General features: G+C 35.7%; 1 protein-coding gene across 4 annotated transcripts in view; it reads left to right on the top strand.

Moving 5' to 3' along the window:
• The window catches only part of PTPN4 (protein tyrosine phosphatase non-receptor type 4), a 277,667-nt gene that overhangs the window by 238,694 nt on the left and 19,523 nt on the right, over positions 1 to 19,450 (top strand). For all 4 annotated transcript variants that reach the window (XM_037848604.1, XM_037848601.1, XM_037848602.1 and 1 more), the window contains exons 16-22: positions 4,167 to 4,326; positions 7,766 to 7,849; positions 7,941 to 7,997; positions 12,532 to 12,688; positions 17,007 to 17,173; positions 18,030 to 18,120; positions 18,206 to 18,267. In XM_037848604.1, coding sequence (XP_037704532.1) covers positions 4,167 to 4,326; positions 7,766 to 7,849; positions 7,941 to 7,997; positions 12,532 to 12,688; positions 17,007 to 17,173; positions 18,030 to 18,120; positions 18,206 to 18,267 — 778 coding nt within the window. The remainder of the gene's footprint in view (positions 1 to 4,166; positions 4,327 to 7,765; positions 7,850 to 7,940; positions 7,998 to 12,531; positions 12,689 to 17,006; positions 17,174 to 18,029; positions 18,121 to 18,205; positions 18,268 to 19,450) is intronic.

Genomic DNA, 19,450 nt, shown 5'->3' with positions numbered 1-19,450 from the left:
TAGCACAACATTGTGAATATAAAATGCCATTGAATTCCATGCTTGAAAGTAGATGAAATGAGAAATTTTGCATTGTATATATGTTACCAAATTTTTTTTTAAAAGGAGCCATCATTTCTTGTATTAGAGTCTACCAAGAATATGGTTGGTTGGTTGTTTTCTAGTCTTAAAGTACAATAAAATTTATGCTTTCTGTGTATGTACAGTTGGGCCTTTAGCATTGATTTTTAAAATTCACAATTTTCAAATTTATCTTGCACATTTTCTTTTTTATAAGTAACTAAAATAATACCTTCAGGATTGTATTTCTTTCTATGTTTTCCTTATGATGGATCTTTCTCCACACCCATCTTTAAAGCCAAATGATTGCCTTCACTTATAGAACTCCAGCCACAGCCCTGATCCCTTTTTTGGTTCCTGTTTCCCTAGTCCTGTGTAAAGTACCAGTTAGTACGTGCTGACCTTCCCTTTAAATTAGATTCCTTCCTGCAGGGTGCCAGCTGTTTTCTCTAATAAAGCTATGTTACACTATGCTGCCTGATTATTCTTCGCAAATACATATGTCTCTTCATTCTATTTGGCAGATACTAGACATAGTATCTTTTTTTAAGAACTAGACTATTTCATGATATTATTTTAAATGTATTATAATTCCTAATTATAATTCATGATTTACCTATGAAAGTCATCTTCTTGAATAATTGCTTGAGTAATTGAACTGCATATACTAGCTCTACATTAGATAGGAAGAGGAAAGTTAACATTCTTTATCATAAATTGGGTTACTACTTTTAGAGTATGTCTTAAGAATATAATTTTAACCTTTCCCCAATATATGAATTTCATAAGTCTTTTGTTGGCATCCTCAATTACTTTTACAGATTTTACATATATACATACGCACTTTGATAGTTTGGTTATTGAAATTGGGAACATAGAAGTAGGAAGCAGTTACTGGGTTACCGGGATTACCAGAGAGCATGTTATGAAACTGTAAGAGCTCCCCAGGCCACCTAATCTGCAGCAGTCAGGATTCTAGAGAACCTGTCCACCACTCTCTGGGAAGTTACTTTTATAAGAAAGTTAAATAAAACAGTAAGAGAAGGCAGGTAGCCCCTGTTCTGAAATCCAAAGTTTTATTGTCCTTTTCTCTGCTGCGTCTTGGGCTATCCTCTCAATCTGGACTCCATTCTCCCCACTTTTTTTGTTAGAATTTGGACTCTTTTCCTGTTTGCATCTTCCTGCCTGGCTTGAATGTTTAAGGAAAAGATTACGCTCAAATATGCACTGGAGTCTAGAAAGTCAAATTGGGTAGAGATGTATTTGGACTAGAGTACCCATGCCTATCTAATGGCAGTGTCTAGGCTTGGCATTGACTAGTGATTATATCTGGTAATGCAGGCCCCATTGTTTCCAGAGCTTTCAGATTTTTCATTCTGGAAATGCATTCTTGTATGTAATTTTTTTGTGTATTGATTAACTCACATTTTATAAAAACAGTGAATCAGGCAAATAGAATGTATTTTTTGCCAGAATTGGCTCATAAGCCATGAATTTGCAACCACTGTTCTAGGACAGTGATTTCTAATCAGAAGCGCACAAAGAAAAATTAGCTTTTTTAATTCTACATGTCCAGGCCTCAAACAGACATGCAGAATCAACAATTTAAGAATAATGTCCCAGAAAGTCAGTGCTGCCCCTCTCTTGTGACTGAGCTGTTACACCTTTACCAACCAGGTTTGACACATATAGATACTCTACTGCAGATCAGGCTTGTGTTTGCTCTACTGTATTTGGCACTTTATTTAGACTGTTAGCAAGCCCAACAATAAGGGAAATGGCTCTGACTCCATGCCTTCTGATCTCAACTTTATAGCTTCCCCACAGGCCTTTAGTTTTGAGGCTAAGTGCTTCCTGATTATAAAGGTATGAAAAACCAGAAAGAAAATTCTCTTCACCTTGCTGTTATACTTAGCCCTAAGTAAAGGGTGAGACCTGTTGACAGATACATGTGTAGTACAGTGACTTTTAGTTTTGTAAAGTTCTGAAGGCTTTTGACCACCCAGTTTTTAGAAATGTCACATCTATGAGGCTCTGCCAAGAGGAGTCCATCTTTATCAGCCCTGATCCCATGCCATAAGCTGTGGTTGAGGTACAGGCCTCTAACTCATGGGACCATTTTTGTGGACCAGCAGCATTTGAATGTATTGAATCTTAGAGAAGTCTTGGGTTTTTGGCATTTAAAACTAGCTGGAAAAAACTTCTGTATTTGGAAACTGTAATCCCTGGCCATTAAGGAAGACCTCCCTACAGAAACGGAGAGACATGCTCTCTGATGGGGTACTTACAGATGTATCAGAATTCAGAGGATTTTTTGCCCTGAACTGCTTGAAGGCAAAATAGCTCCTTATTTAGTGGCCATATTTTATACCAGATTATTAAATTTCTTGTAGGAGAATCCTACCTGGAGGACCATAGAACTATGGCATTCATTATTAATCCTGGCTGAATTCCTTAGCACTAATTTTAGCTTTGTTCCCCAGATCTACTAGCTTTCTAGCAGGGAGCCTCTAAATAAGTTCACTTCTCCTCTACCAGGGAAGAACATACATATCCAAGGAAGAACATATGTATCCAAGGACCATTCTGGCAGTAATCTCTGTATCAGTTACCTTGGGTTAAGTTATGCAGTGGCAGCAAAATGACCTCCTATTACAGTGACTTACGACAAGAAAGGTTATTTCTTTCTTACATGTACATCATACGTCAGCTGTCGCTGTGTTCCATGTCATCTTCATTCCAGAACCCAGATTGACAGCAACCCCTTTTTGGGACATAACTAGTTTCATGGCCAAGGGTAAAGAGAAGCATAGTGAATCATGAGCTAATTCTTAAAGCTTCTTTTCAAAAGTGACACGTATCACTTCCATTCACATTTCATTGGACAAAACAAGTCACGTAGCCAAGCCTGATGTCAGTCAGTGAGGAGTGTAGAATATTTTGAACAATAATGTAATCTAGTTTAGTTCTGCTTCTTCAAAACCTTACAGCTTGGGTGTTAGGCATCTGCTGCCAGGCAACAAAAGAGTACATACTAGGTGAACCTTGTGCCTAGAGTCCCACAACAGTAGCCATGTGGTTTGCTGTAGCAGCTATAAAGTTCCTTAGCTGTCTCTAGACAATGGTACAGTAATTCTTTTCTTTCCCCAAAGGACCTTCTACTGTCTTTTAGATAAATAGTCCCATTGATGGTCAGTGCTCTTATCAAGAATGATTTTCTCCTTGCCTAATCATTACTTTCCTCCAAACTCCGCAACTTCCTTGGATACATGCTTCCTAAGACACAAGTTGAACCACTGGTTCCCCCTTCTGGCCTTTGTGGAAAATTCACAAGTAGTGTTATTACACATATCTTGTCTGTTCTTGAAAGCTAATTTCCCTTGAAGATTCCCATTTACCTAGCACGTGCGTACGTGCGCACACGCTCTCGCTTGCTCGCTCACTCTCTTTTTTAAATCAGTTCCTGCTGCCACAAATTGAGGCTTCTGCTTTTTAATGTTAATTGGAATTTTTGCTTCCTCAGCTTAAATCATAGGCTCTTGGTCTCTCATCTAGTTTTGTCTCTTCAATGATGATCTCAACACTCTTACCTCTTACTCAGATTCTAACCCTGGTCCCATCATTATCTCCTTTACTCTCATAAATTGTGTTTCATTTCTAAATAGATTTAAGCCAATCATTTAAGTTCTCTAGAATGTACCATGGGTTTTATCTGTAGAAGGGCTTAACTCCCAGTTCTGATTTTACTGTCTGCCTTATATCCTGCCTACCCATGACTACCACTGAAAACTTTTTGAAAAGCTTTTTAAGAAATGCATGCACATTGTTATAGTAGATTACTAAATATCTTCATAGGGATACCTTTAAAGTGTGCTTTTACATAGATAGAAATTATTTACAGATTTGATAAAGTGGGAAATTAAATTTACTACTTAAACTTTAAAGTTAAGAAAGTTTTCATTAAAAAGTGTCACTTGTAAGTATAATATTTTAAAGTCAATTTCCTATTATACATTGTAAATATCTTGGTTGCTTGACCCTAGCCTTAAAAATAATTCTGTACGACAACTTTCAAATAATCATTCTTTTCCTTTTTTCTTATCTAGATCACCAGAGACCCCAGGGGATGGCCAGCCTCCAGCTTTACCACCCAAACAATCTAAGAAAAACAGTTGGAACCAAATTCATTATTCACACTCTCAACAGGATCTGGAAAACCATATTAATGAAACTTTTGATGTTCCATCTTCCCCTGAAAAATCTACTGTAAGTAGCTTCTTCACATATTCTTGCATTGCTTTGAATTGTTTTTATCCTAAATGAAATTTCTTTTGTACATCTGGCATTTTTTAGCTGTATAGTATATTACAGGACTTTCTCTTTTTCATCATACTGTTTGGTCAGAAATTGTACCATTATGTAACCCAATTGTGGGATTTCCTTTTGTCATCATTTATAGAGTGCTTATTGCTCTAGAAGCTAAATTCTTGACAAATTTATGTTGATTTCAGTCTTGCAAAACACACCTACTTTTCCAGAACAGCTGTCGATAATGCATTAAATGCCATTATCTTTACTATGTAATTCACTTAGAGGAGAGATTTTATAATTTTCATCAACTTTGTGAAATTGAGTACAAGTTCTTGGAGTATATGATCATTCTGTTCTACAAAGTATATTATTAATTATCTTGATACTTGGATTTTAGAGAACATGATTTTATCACAACAAAAAGGTAAGTTGTTAGAATGCCCTCGTTAGGAATTTTCATTGTTTTCTCACGTAAATGTAAATAAAATGAAAGAGAGCTTATCAATAAAGTTTAAGAATACACTGTGTTCCCATGGAAGTTTAAGGACAGAGAAGTATGGATATTTTCAGGAGAGAAAGTTAAAGGGGCATCAGAGAATAAAATAAGATGCAGAGAGAGGAAAGTCTACAACGGGTATTAGCAACATGTAGTGCCAGAAGTTTTTGTTGAGCTCCTAGTCCCCTCACTTCTCACCCATAGTCTTCCTATGTTGTCTGAAGTTGGAACTTAAGAGGCAGCCACCCTGTTCTCCCACACTCATAGCTGTACTGTCACAGACACGTCCAAAAACATCAGAATCTTACCAAACGTGTTACTTGGGTGGTAATTGTGGATCATAGCTCATTTGTTTGTGCATTCATTCACTGATTCATGGTTATTGTACTCTTGCTGTATGCTAGGTACCTTGTTGGGGACTGGAAATATAAAGACAAATAAGACATAGTCCCTGCCAATAAATAATTTACTAGTTGGTGTGTTCATTCATTCAAAAATTGCTTACTGAACACCTACTATACGTCATGTGTTTTTATAGGCTTTAGGGATATAGCTGAATAAAATAGAAAACAAAATCCCTGCCTTTAAGGAATTTACATTCTGAGGGTAAGGGAAAAGCAAACAGTAAGCAAGGTAAATAATTTAAATATATAACAGCTAGTATAAAAGCTAAGGAGAAAAGTAAAGCAGGAAGTGGGCTAGGGAATGTCAGGAGTAGATTGTTGCTATTTTCGGTAGTGTGAGCTACGGATGAACTTAGTTATAAACCATGCAGTTATCTAGTGGAAGAGCAGATAAGCTGAGGGAATAGCAGATACAAAGACAAGAGTATGGGTGACATGGTCAAGGGAATCAGTGTGGCTAGGGCAGAATGAGCAAGGGGGGAATGAGAGGAGACAGGTGAAGGAGAGGAGCAGATCATAAGAGCCTTCTATTGTAAGGATTTTGTTTTCTAACCCTGAGTGAGATAGGAAGCAAATTGGCATATCTAAGGAGAGAAGAACATGGCGTCACTTAACGTTTAACAGTATTATTCTGGCTCCTATGTTGAAAATAAATTGAAAGCAAGGCAGAAACAGACACACTGATTATCATGGTGTTACAGTATTCCAAGCAAGCAGTAGTGATTTGGACCAGGGTGGTGTTAGAAAAAGAAATGTGAAAAGACTGTATTCTGGATATATTTTTAAATAGAGCTAACATATTATGCTTAGAGATTGCATAGAGAAAGAAAGTAATTAAGGATAACTCCACGGGTTTGGCCTGAACGTGAGGAAGGAAGAAGTTGCATTTACTGGGATGCAGATTAGGTGTGGGTGGAGTATCAGAAGCTCATTTGGGGCATGTTAAGCGTGAGGTGCCTATCAGGGATCTATTTGGAGAAGACGACAGTCAGATACATGGTTCTGGCATTGAGGGAGAGGTCTGAGTTAGAGTTAAACTATTGGGAGTTGATGGCATGTAAATGGCATTTGAAAGTCTGATGTGGGAAGAAATCAAGGAACTATGTGTAGATATCTAAATAAGAGGTTCTGGAACACAGGCTTTGGTCCTCCAAATTGTAAACATGAGGGAAATGAAAGAAACCAACAAAAGAGACAAAAAGTTTCAGGCAGAAAGGGAGAAGGAAAACTAAGCAATTGGCTGGTGTGAAAAAAGTCACAGAGAGTGATCAGCTTTGTCAAATGCTACGGTTAAGTCAAGGAAGATGAGGACTGAGAAATGAACACTGGTTTAGCAATATGGAAATCATTGGTACCCTTAGTTAGAACCTAATTAGTTTTGGTGGAGTGCTTAGGATAAAAACATGGCTAGTATAATTTCAAAAGAGAATGGGATTAGAGGAAATAGAAGCAGCAAATGTAGACAGTTTCTTCCAGGAGTTTAACAGCAGAAGGAAAGAGAGAAATGGGGCAGTAGCTGGGTGAGAATGGAATCTAGAGAGTTCTCTTTTTTTCCCTGATGAATGGGGAAAATTGATAGTGCAGGAGAGTAAAGAATTAATGTCCTTGAGCATGGAAGATGCACTGGGTTCTAGAGCAAGTAGGAAGACAATTTGGAAGCAATTTAAAATTCTATAATTAGAAGTAATTCTAGGACCTTCACAGAATATATAGGAGTAACTAATTCAGCTGTGGAGAACAAGGGAAGACTTTCCAGAAGATACCACCTCTGACCTGCATTCTTGAAGGATGAGTAAGAAGTAACCAGATACCTCCCCTCAAAGAGCAGGCATAAACCGTGCAAAGTGGAAGAATCCAGTCACAACAGACCATATGATTCCATTTACATAAATATCTGTAAATAGTCAAATCCAAAAAGGCAGAAAGTAGATTAGTGGTTGACTAGAACCAGGGGAATAGAGGGAAATGAGGAGTGACTGCTAATGGGTACGGGGTTTCTTTTTGGAGTGATGAAAATGTTCTAAAATTATGGTGGTACAACTCTGTGACTACAGTAAAAATTATTGAATTATACACTTTAACTGGGCGAATTAAATGTATGTGACTAATACCTCAAAAATTAAAAAAAAAAAAAAATACCAAACAGAAGGAAAAACATGAATTCATGTAACATTTATCAGCACTTGCTGTGTGCTAAGCTTTGAGCCAGGTTCACGGGGTGTATAAATTAATAACAACAGACATGGCCTCTGTTCTTCCTGGAATTTAAATTCTAACATGCAGTGGCAAGAAGGCATGAGAGAATATATCTAATTTGGGTAACTGCAAGTTGTTCTTCAAAGAAATTTACTTTACTGAGCTAATCTTTTGATTAGAATTATGATTCCTTACATATCATCAATAATGTCAGCATACAAAAAGCATCTTCATGCATATCTGAAGGAAAGATTAGAAATGAAAAAAGTCACAAGTGATTCCTTTTTGTCTTTTTAAGCCTAATGGTGGTATTCCACATGATAATCTTGTTCTAATCAGAATGAAACCTGATGAAAATGGAAGGTTTGGATTCAATGTAAAGGTAATCCGTAATTTATATTATACTCACTTTTTAAATTAAGACGTTTTTATTTGGTAATATTTGACTTAATACTCAACTAACTATTTTTAAGGGAGGATATGATCAGAAGATGCCTGTGATCGTGTCCCGAGTAGCACCAGGAACACCTGTGAGTTATCTAAATCTTGCAAGTAAATCCTATTTTCAAGAATATATACTTGGTTTTATCATTTGTATTTGTTTAAAATAAAGGAAGATATTTAATTATTTTTTTTAATTTATCAAGTAGTAAATATTGTTGGCAGAATCTCTTCAATTGCTGGGAAGTTAAAGTTTTTATTTTTTTCCTGACTATAAGAGATTTTAAAATCCATGTTTTTACAGAGAAGCTATTTATAACTTTCAGTGCTTCTAAAGTGTTACCAGATTCCATCAAAGTAACCCCCTTAAACAACAAAATATAAAAATATATATGTTTGAGTTTTTTTGTTTGCTTGTTTTTTCATTTATGATAGCTTTCCTACTTTGTTTTTGCCTTTTTGTTAAAAAAATTACTTTAAATGGCAATGATACCAGTGATTTTTTTCCCCTACAATAATGATTTTTAAACTTATTGTGAACATTTTGAACAAATGTAGAGAAAACATAATGAACCCCCATGTACCCATTATTCTGCTTTAACAGTTAAGAACTTTCAGCTCATCTTAAGGACAATTCTTCATTAAGTGTGGAGGCACTATCTTTATTCCTGTTTATATGTAGCAAATACTGCTTTCAAATTTCCATTTATATTGTTAACTACTCTGTTCAGTTTCATTTACCTACATGGTCTTCAAGACTTTTAAATCAGCACCCTTAATCACTTAAGTCTCTGTCTTAGGAAAGGTATGAACCAATAGAAAAGGAGGCCAGCTATGGTTTTTTGGTGCTTTGCAGCAGTTGAGATTGCTCAAGGCTCTCAGGATATGTGACTTTGGTTCTGGTTTTTAAGGACTTGGTTGGCTGCAAGTAACAGCATACTTACGAATACCTCTGGCTTAAGCATAAACAAATTTATTATATAGCTGTTGCCTTGTCTCATAAAACTCAAGGCAGCAATGCAGCCAGACTTCTAAGAGGAACTTTAAAAGTCATCAGGACTTTCTGTTTTTCATCTCTTTATGTGACTGTTGCATTGTTCTCTTTCAGTGCAAACCAATTTGTACACTGTATCTGCCTCATCTCTCAAGGCACTCCAAATAAACGGTCTAAGTAAAAGTATATTTAGAAGCAGCTTCAATCCAAGTCCTGTAACACCACCACAACCAGGACCACACACACACTCTATCTTCAAACCAGATTGTGACTCCTAAATCTCTACAAAATAGAAATTCTTTAGCTGCTGCTGCTCTGTTCCTCAGTCTGTGTTGTAGGATATGACTACTAAAAACTCCCAGATTTTCATCCAGCTCAGCCACCTAGAGTGACTCGGTCTCTCAGTCCAAATTACAAACTCCTGAGAAGGAAATCCTCAAATTTATATCATTTGATCTGATAATTCCACTTCTAGGAATTTCCCCTAATGAAATAATCGGACTAGGGAACAATGGATGCTTATCCATGGATGTCCACCATAGTGTTATTTATAAAATAAAAATTGAAAACAATCAAAATGTCCATCATAGAGTTGGTTAAATAAATTACACATTGCTTTGTAGCTATTGAAACGATGATATAGCTCTATATTAATATGGAAATATATGTGCATAATATAGTAAGGAAAAATGCAGTTTACAATTCCATATATTTGTTTGATCCAGTTTTTTTAAGCGTTAATAAGGTCCATCAAAAAGACTGGAAACATATGCTAACAGTGTACAGTATAGTGGAATTCCTGGTATTTATCACTTTATTCTATATTCCTTTTTTTAATTGTCTGAATCATGACAATGAGCATGCATTGCTGTTATAATTAGAAAAGATAGCCTTTCTCTATTTGTATGCCAGTTGTGATGGTCAGTTAATGACACAAAAGAAATATTGATTTTCTGAACAGTGAATGTGGGTGGTTTTCAGCTAAGTCAAGGAGATTCAGAGAACATTCTGTAGACAGGTTCATTTTCAAACAGAATTCTTTGATTGTAAATTTTCTTTTTAGGCTATACAAATTGTTGGTGATTTTTTTCATTTTTGCAAGGTAGAACTATGTTCCATAGCTATTGTCTCAATTTAGAACAAATTAAAACAATAGAAATTTGTCTTTTTGTATTATTTTATTTATTTAGAGGCCCACCACAGTCTTCAAATTGTAAACTACATTTTGAGTGATTAGAGGAAAATTAAAGAAGATAGGTTTTCAAATATTTTAATGCCATTTTTTAAAACATTGGATGCCTTCTGAAATGCATAAAGTAATTTTCAGTTGAAGTCATGTTTTCCTTCCTATCTTATAGCCATTGAGCCAATTGCTGTTTCTCCATCAAAATTTGTTTTAATCAACAGTTTACCTAGACTTTCCAGATCAGACTGAATGCAAATAAAATAGTTATAACATACCTGACAAAAGGCTGGTTAAGTGTGAGAGAGTTCCCACCAGTGATAATGGGTAAAAAAAAAAGAAATCTCCACATGTTATAGCACATTCATTAATATAATACCTTATTAGCCTAAATCTCCACTGGAAGTAAAAAGATTAGACTCACTTAATCTTAAGTAAAGACCTCAGGGGATTTATGCAAGGTACAGTAAGAGAGATTCGTAATTATCCTTTCCCTACACATAGATCTTCTCTTTTCTGCCAACTATGCTACCCACAAAGTGCAATGAGAGGATAGCTCTTCCCGCTACCGCCCCATTGTATTGCTCCCATTACCATTGATTACTCCCAGTTCTCCACTTATCAGGTATCTGAGAAGATGTTTACAAAACCTTGGGACCCAGCTGATGCACACAAGTGGTAGTGCACAGAGGGATTATATGAATGCCATCTGCCTCACTAAAGAAATAGAGAAAGAAGCAGCAACTGGGAAAAATGATTATAACATTAAATTTGAATTTTCCAGATTTTGAAGCTTTAAATTAGATTATCTGATTTCATCATTCCAAAAGCTTTATGAAATAATCAAAGCAATATCTGCTCCATTTTTGGAATTTTGCATGTCTAAGATCACGCAGTTTGTAAGCAGGAAAATTTTGGTTCATAGAACAGTGCTTTTTCCAGTAATGACAGTACCTTGTTGGCTTTTATTTGAATTTGTGTTTATAATTAATTTGAATAGTTGTGCTTTCATTGCTTCATACCTTTGCCACAGAAGTTTCCTTTTTTTGTAAGGTCCAACCGTGTCACTTCCTTCTCTTTCTGGCCTTCAGCTTGACTCCCATATATTCTCATTGCTATGTTCCCAGAACATATTGCTCATATTTCTATTATTTCTATTATTTTTCTTAGGCCTTTGTTTTTCTTTAAAATGTGCTGGTGGTCTTCACTTTGCACAGTAGTACAAGACTGTATAAATGACTGTGTAAGCTGAAACTGCAAAGTGACCTTGATAGTCAGTGAGAAAATTATGATTGTTACTGTTACTGTGGCCTTTACTTTTTTGTCAAAACATTAAAAACTCCCTTCCTGTCTGTTATAAATACATAGGGAAATTAAAAAGTTATAAAGTCATAAAGCATTGGGAAATAAAGTGTTTTATTTTCGTGTGAAAAACTTTTCAACAGCATTTGAACAGTGCCTGTCTCCTCATTACATAATATATAGTATAAAGAGAGCATCTTTTCTTGCCTTCACAAATTACTCCTTTCAAAGTTTGGATCAGCTTCTAACACTTTTATCCTTTGCACTTTAAATGTTGTGAAATATCTCCACAAGTTCCTTTAATGAGAAGTTTTTTACCAGTGTCACTTGTGCTCAGATATCTTTATCCTTTTGTCACATCTGCTTTCCTCATTTGTGTCAGTAAGTTCACCTTCACTGAATACTTCACTAACTTTCTTCTGTAACTCCATTTACATTCTATTTGAATTTCACTTCCAGCATTATCACTTTTCTTTGCTGCAATTTCATCTTTTTTGACCATTTCCCTTTTTAGATTAACCATTTTTGCATGGGTTTGTCACTGGGAGGCAAAGTGGCAGCACAACTACGTGCTTTGCTGTCTGTGAGTGAACTCAGTAACAGGTGTGCTGTGACAAATCACCAACAGACTTTGAAAGAAGTGATGTGATTGGTCACTGATCATTATGTGTATCTATTACTTATGTATTAATTTGTGGACTGAAGAGCTAACAGTGAAATTTGTACTTCAGGCAATTATTCACAGTTAATAATATATCATGGTAATGGAAATTTGAACCATGTTGTTGGGGGAGTGGTATTATTTAACTAAACAATAGTTACTGAAATTTGTACATATCTGGACATGGCAGAGTGAGGACTGCCTGTGTCTGTGCACCTTGACATCAGCCTTGTCTGTGTCCCTAATATCTAGTCATATAACAGGTCTTTGGGAAAGAAGGTGTTGAATGAAAACTAAAAAATTAATGTCCTCATTGGAGCAGTAGATTTCTACTTCTTTTTTTTTTTTCAATAGATAAATGACTGTATAGATGAATTTCTATATGTCATTTTAGTTCTATAGAGTCCATAAAAATAAATTCCTGTGCTTTACTTCAGGAAACCACATATTCAAAGTTGAAACCTTATTTGCACTACATTGCAGGCTGACCTCTGTGTCCCTCGATTGAATGAAGGGGACCAGGTTGTACTGATCAATGGTCGGGACATTGCAGAACATACCCATGATCAGGTTGTCATGTTTATTAAAGCGAGCTGTGAGAGACATTCTGGTGAACTTGTGCTCCTAGTTCGACCTAATGGTAAGTACTCTTAGGAAGCACTGGGTAGCTTTTGTAATTCATTAATATTCATTATGAGACTCAGCAACCAGAGTGGACTTTTTAAAGCATAGGTCGTTATCAAGTCAGTCTCCTGCTCAAAACACATTGGCTTCCATTCGCACTTGGAGTAAATCCAAATTCTTGACCTCCAGCTAAACCATTGTTTACTCTTCCCTAGCTACATTGCCCTTCTTGCTGTTTCTCAAATATTCCAAGCTCTTCTACTTTATAGACTTTGTACTGGCTGTTCCCTCTGCTTAGAATACTCTTCCTCTTGATTTTTATATGACATACGCCCTTACTTCATTCAGGTTTCTGCTCAAATATCATCCTCAGAAAGACCTTTCCTGGTTACTATAGCTAAATTAGCCTCCCTCTTCCCCCAGTTCTAGCCATGGTAGTGGACTCTCAATAAATGAGTACATTTTGAACTCTGTTCCATTTTTAGAAAACTCCATAACAAGCTGCAGTTAAAGCGTTTTTTAAAACTCCAGTCTGTGTTTTCAACAGCTAATGTTCACTTGCCTAATTGTGTCGTCTCCTGATCTGGACATCTGACTTGTTAATCCATAATCACAGAGTCCCAGGTTTGAAAGACTTCAAACACCACAAGGTTTAGCTCCTTTGCTGATGCTTGAGTCTTCTGTACAACAACCTCAAGAACCTCCTACCTGTCTGGGGTGCTCAGTGGCTCTTAAGCAGTTCATTCCACCTTTGGATAGCTTGAACTAAAACTCCATCTTCCTTCAGTCCCATTGTTCCTAATTCCATCACTTTGTGTTACGCAGAAAAAGTTTAATCCTCTTTCTTCAGTTTTTTGACAATAGCTACCTAAAATTACCAGAAAGCCTCCCCTTTCTCCAAATTAACAATCCCAGATCCTTCAGCCCATGTTCACGTGGCTTGGTTTCAGGTTCCTTCAATACTCTCACTCTTGTCTGAGAAAATTTCTTGTATCCCAGCAGTAGGCATATTCTAGTTTTGCTCTGACAACATTACTATTAATCATAGTTTTAGCCACAAGAGCAATTACTGGTTAGTGCCATGCAGAATATGTGCCATAGAGAAGTAAAAATGTAATCAGACTCTACCTATCTATCCCCCACAGATAGCCCTACAGAATTTTGCAACCTTTTTTTTTTAATCTTCATTTTATTGAGATATATTCACATACCACGCAGTCATACAAAACAAATCGTACATTCGATTGTTCACAGTACCATTACATAGTTGTACATTCATCACCTAAATCAATCCCTGACACCTTCATTACCACACACACAAAAATAACAAGAATAATAATTAAAGTGAAAAAGAGCAATTGAAGTAAAAAAGAACACTGGTTGCCTTTGTCTGTTTGTTTCCTTCCCCTATTTTTCTACTCATCCATCCATAAACTAGACAAAGTGGAGTGTGGTCCTTATGGCTTTCCCAATCCCATTGTCACCCCTCATAAGCTACATTTTTATACAATTGTCTTTGAGATTCATGGGTTCTGGGTTGTAGTTTGATAGTTTCAGGTATCTACCACCAGCTACCCCAATTCTTTAGAACCTAAAAAGGGTTGTCTAAATTGTGCGTAAGAGTGCCCACCAGAGTGACCTCTCGGCTCCTTTTTTGCCTCAGGGGTACAAACAGGGATTTTCTTTTTTTAATCTTCTCTACTTTGGATTTTCTCCATTCATAATCCAGAATTGACTTTCTAAGAAGATTAAAAAGACTTCAACAGTACATTCTATTTTGACTTTTCAAGGAACTTGATTTTAGACTTGGTACTTAGGTGATTCGTAAGCAGGCATTTTCTGTCACTTTAATAAAGCAATTTAAATGTTACACCAAGAATAATTTTTTCTTAATTTTGTTTGTTATGTGTTTTCTTGATAACAGGTCCTGAAGAATTTACAAATAATATTAGTTATAGTTACTAAATGTTTTCCATATGCCTAGACTCTTTTGTATATTCTTATGTAATCCTCACAACTATACAGTGAGATAAATGAATTATCCCCATTTTAGAGATAAAGAAACTTATGCACCAAGACATTCAGTTAGATGCCCAAAGATTCATGACCTCTACAGAGCCAGAACAAAGGTCCGGTGAATGGCAAATCATGACTTTTACTATTCCAAATTGTCTCGTTTATATTTTAAATTAGGAGAAGAACACACCTGGGGCCTTCTTAGAAAAGATCTTTCTAATATTTTATAGTAAAAATCCAGACAGGACCTGTATCCACGTTCATTGGGAGGGGAGGTGGGGGTGGGTGGTTTGTCATGTCCATTTTTATTTAAAAATACATAATCAAAATTTAAAATTATGATTGCCAAAAAGATCAGAAAACCAAAGAATTTTTTTCTACTCTTTTTTTCCTTTAATTCTTACCTCTTCTTAAGCAAAATATAGTCACCCTTTTGTCTATTCATTCTTCATTTTGAAAATTTATTTTTCTCAAAAGTACATACATTTTGGTAAGGGTAGCACAGCATTATAAATGTAATTAACACTCCTGAATTGTGTATTTGAAAGTAGTTAAGAGATATTTTAAGTTGTATATATGTTACCATATAAAAATGTTAAAAACCCATAGAACTATACAACACTAAAGATGAACACTAATATAATTTATGGACTATAATCAATAGTATAATTATAATAATATTGTTTCACCAGTTGTAACAAAGGTACTACATGGCTACAAAAATGTTAATAGAGAAAACTAGAGGGGGCTGGAATATAGGAACTCCATATTTTCTACATGATTTTTCTCTAAACCTACAACTGCTCTAATTAAAAAAAAAAAGGTTGGGCGGGGGGAGTGTGGAGCACATATGTATCCTGAGCAGGAACCAGAACCCTTAGACAAGAGCAAGGGGGGACTTAAACCTGTACTCCATAGTTCAGGGGGCCTTACTCAAGCTCTCTTCTAGCTGTGCCCATCCCCATGGAGTCAGGAGTTTATAGGACCAAGGCGGCATGCTAACCTATTACCTGTGAACCTGTGATGCCCCTCTCTTTCTAGGTCATTTCTTTCAACCTTCAGTAATCTCCCCAAATAATTCTGGACCTGCATGGGCTTTTTCCCCAGGTCCATTCTCCCAAGAATGAACCACATGGTATATGTACCCCTAGGCCCAAGGGGTATCTAAAGAAGCAGCAGTTTGCAGAGGGGTGTATTCAGACCTTACACATAGGCTGAGAGGTTCACATGTATACTTATAAGCCCCCATGTTAAAGAATGAAGTTGAAGTGGAAGGGCGGGGGGGGGGGGGCGGCTACAGGCCAGAGCCCAGAGTCTGACTCCTTGCACCATCATGGCCATAAATTCTGTCCTAGAATTCTTAATTAAAATCTGGCCTCCCAGGATGTTTTCAAGATATATTTGTCAAGAAAAGAGGATAGAACAAATTTTGTTTCGTTCTCTGTTCAGTTTATTTGTAACTTTTCGTATTTATACATGGTATATAGGCCTCTATTTGTACCCACGCCATAGGTCCCACAAATGTTAAGAGTGAGTCTGTTTAGCTTTCCAGAGTAGTTGTATTATTTGACATTCCCACCAGAAGTTTATGCGTGTTCCCATTGTTCTGTTCCTCACCAATACTTGGTATGGAAAGCCCTTTTAATTTTAGCCATTCTAATAGGTGTGTAGAGGTATATCAGTATGGATTTGTTTTGCATGCCCATAATGACAAATGATGTTAAGCATCTTTTCATATGCTCATTTGCCATGCATATATCTTCTTTGAAAAAGTGTCTATTCAAATATTTTGCCCTCTTTTTACTGGCTTGTTTTCTTATTATTAAGTTTTGAGAGTTCTTTATATATTCTAGATACAAGTACTTGAACAGATAAATGATTTGAACTAATTTTTTCAAGTCTGTGATTTGTCTAGTCTTTCTCTGAGCAGTATCTTTTGGGGAACAGCAATTTTTAATTACAGTAAAGTCCACATGATTTATTTATTTTGTTTGTTAAAAAGGGTGCGTCTGTTTAGAGTTACTTCTTAGCATCTCCCCATTTTTTTAATGTTTCTTCAAGTTATCAACGTTTCTAGCTGTTTGGCCAAGAATCCATCGTTTCCCCAGAGGTACAGTAAAGCCCTTGAACTCCACAACCACTCTGTTCCTATCCCTACACAATGGCACCAGACTCAGATCTGGTATTATTCTTCATAAATTAAGTATTTTTCCAGACACAAAACTGACGAACATCCCTGGTAAATGCACATCATCAATTCATTAAGATTTCCATGGGTGGTGTTTTGTTTTGTTTTGTTTTGTCTTTTGGTTTTTCAGCTGTATATGATGTAGTGGAAGAAAAGCTAGAAAATGAGCCAGATTTCCAGTACATTCCTGAGAAAGCCCCAGTAGATAATGTCCATCTGGATGACCATTCCCTGCGGGAGTCAATGATCCAGCTAGCTGAAGGGCTTGTCACTGGAACAGTCCTGACACAATTTGATGTAAGTAATATTGACTAGGAAAGGTGTTTGCCCATATTTTCTAATCAGTTTCATGGTTTTTTTAACTGACTAACCCTACCATCCATAGTAATAGATGGTGAGGAATAATAAAAAGGGAAGGAAATTCTGAGCAATACTATGTTTAACATAAAAGGAATTTAAATACAAAGTTTTTAAAATTGCTCCCAGAATTCTAGTTATGCTTACATACATATAAATGTCGTTTAAAAGACGGATAAGGATGTCATCAAATTAATTTTTTTTCTATAATTAAATAGCTGTTTTTATGAAAGATACCACATGAGCACAGGCTATAGCAGACTTAAAAATTTTAAAGGAAAATAACTTCTGTATTTGGAATTTATAACTTGTCGTATTTAACTCTTTTCTAATTTTTGTCAGTACAGTAGGCCATCATTAACATAATGTTGCACTAAAGTACGTTATGGATAAATTTTTGTAACTATACAAATATTTAAGGCACATCGGTTTTTCTTTTTAAAAAGTTCTTGATTCATATCTATTAAATGCCTCCAAATTAAATGAAAGTTAAATGTTTTCTGCAGATTTGCTATTCAAAACTTCAGGTACTTTTGCTATAAGCAAAAATTGATTTCATTTGTTTTACCATTTTTCAAAATGTGATGTATATATAATTCATGTCAGAAATTGTGTAGAATTCAGCTCTATAAAATTGATTCAGTACCCTACTAGCCTAATGTATATCATTGTGGGGATGAGGTGGTCAAAGAAAAAAACCTGTTTCCTGTTAGCATAGAAATAGGTCTGAAAAACAAAACAAAATTGTTGATGGCCTGCTGGAGTAGTCTTTCCCTTTTCTATTTTTTATTTTTAGCAACTCTATCGGAAAAAACCTGGAATGACAATGTCTTGCGCCAAATTACCTCAGAACATTTCCAAAAATAGATACAGAGATATTTCGCCTTGTAAGTACCTGTTATTTCAGTATGTTAAGTTTAATCTTTTTAACATAATTTTATTTATTAAACATCACTTTAAAATTTTTTTCAGATGATGCTACACGGGTCATTTTAAAGGGTAATGAAGACTACATAAATGCAAATTATATAAATGTAAGTATTTTTGTTATGCCTTTATTGTTGGAATGAGGGAAGCCACTATAAAGTTGTGGTTAATTCCTTTTAGTTAAAAGCCTAACCCTGAGAGATTATTCATACTTCCAGATATTGAGCTATATTATAAAAGTAATACTTTAAAAAGTTTTTAAAAAGTACTGGCATAAACTCGGCGGGTGAACTCACTGCCCTCCCCTCTACGTGAGATCTGACTCCCAGGGGTATAAATCTCCCTGGCAATGCGGGATGTGATTCCTGGGGATGAATCTGGACCAGACACCATGGGATTGAGAGCATCTTCTTGACCAAAAGGGGGACGCGAAATGAAACAAAATCAAGTTTGAGTGGCTGAGAGATTCCAAATGGCGTCAGGAGGTCACTCCGGTGGGCATTCTTATGCACTATATAGATAACCCTTTTTAGGTTTTAATGCATTGGAATACCTAGAAGTAAATACCTGAAATTATCAAATTGCAACCCAATAGCCTTGACTCTTGAAGACGATTGTATAGCAATGTAGCTTATAGGAGCTGACAGTGTGATTGTGAAAGCCGTATGGATCACACTCCCTTTATCCAGTGTATGGATGGATGAGTAGAAAAACGGGGACAAAAAACTAAATGAAAAATAGGGTGGAGGGGTGGTTTTGGGTGTTCTTCTTTACTTTTATTTTTTATTCTTATTTTCACTTTTTCTGGTACAAGGAAAATGTTAAAAAAATAGATTGGGGTATGAATGCACAATTATATGATGGTATGGTGAACAATTGATTGTACACTTTGGATGATTATATGGTATGTGAATATATCTCAATAAAATTGAATTTAAAAAAAAAAGTACTTGCATATTAATATATAGAGTAGTGAAATAGAATAGTCCAGAAATAAATTCGAATAAATGCTAGAATTTTTTTTATGATAAAAGTAGCCTTTTATTTCATTGGAGATAAAACAGATCATTGTATAAGGTTTTTTCCAATTTGGAAAAAAAAAGCATCACTACTTACTTTTCATTTACTTTTTTTAAACTCTGCTATATATACAAAATTTCAAACGTACAAAACTAGGGAAAAAGGTAAAATGGACCTTCATATACATGTCACCCAGCTTCAACAATTGCCAGCTCATAGCCAGTCTTGTTTCACCTATACCCATTCCTTCACACATCCAGGTTTTTGAAG

Source organism: Choloepus didactylus, chromosome 9 (assembly GCF_015220235.1).
Source record: "Choloepus didactylus isolate mChoDid1 chromosome 9, mChoDid1.pri, whole genome shotgun sequence".
NCBI classification, from domain to species: domain Eukaryota; kingdom Metazoa; phylum Chordata; class Mammalia; order Pilosa; family Megalonychidae; genus Choloepus; species Choloepus didactylus.
This window is presented reverse-complemented; position numbering and strand designations above follow the sequence as displayed.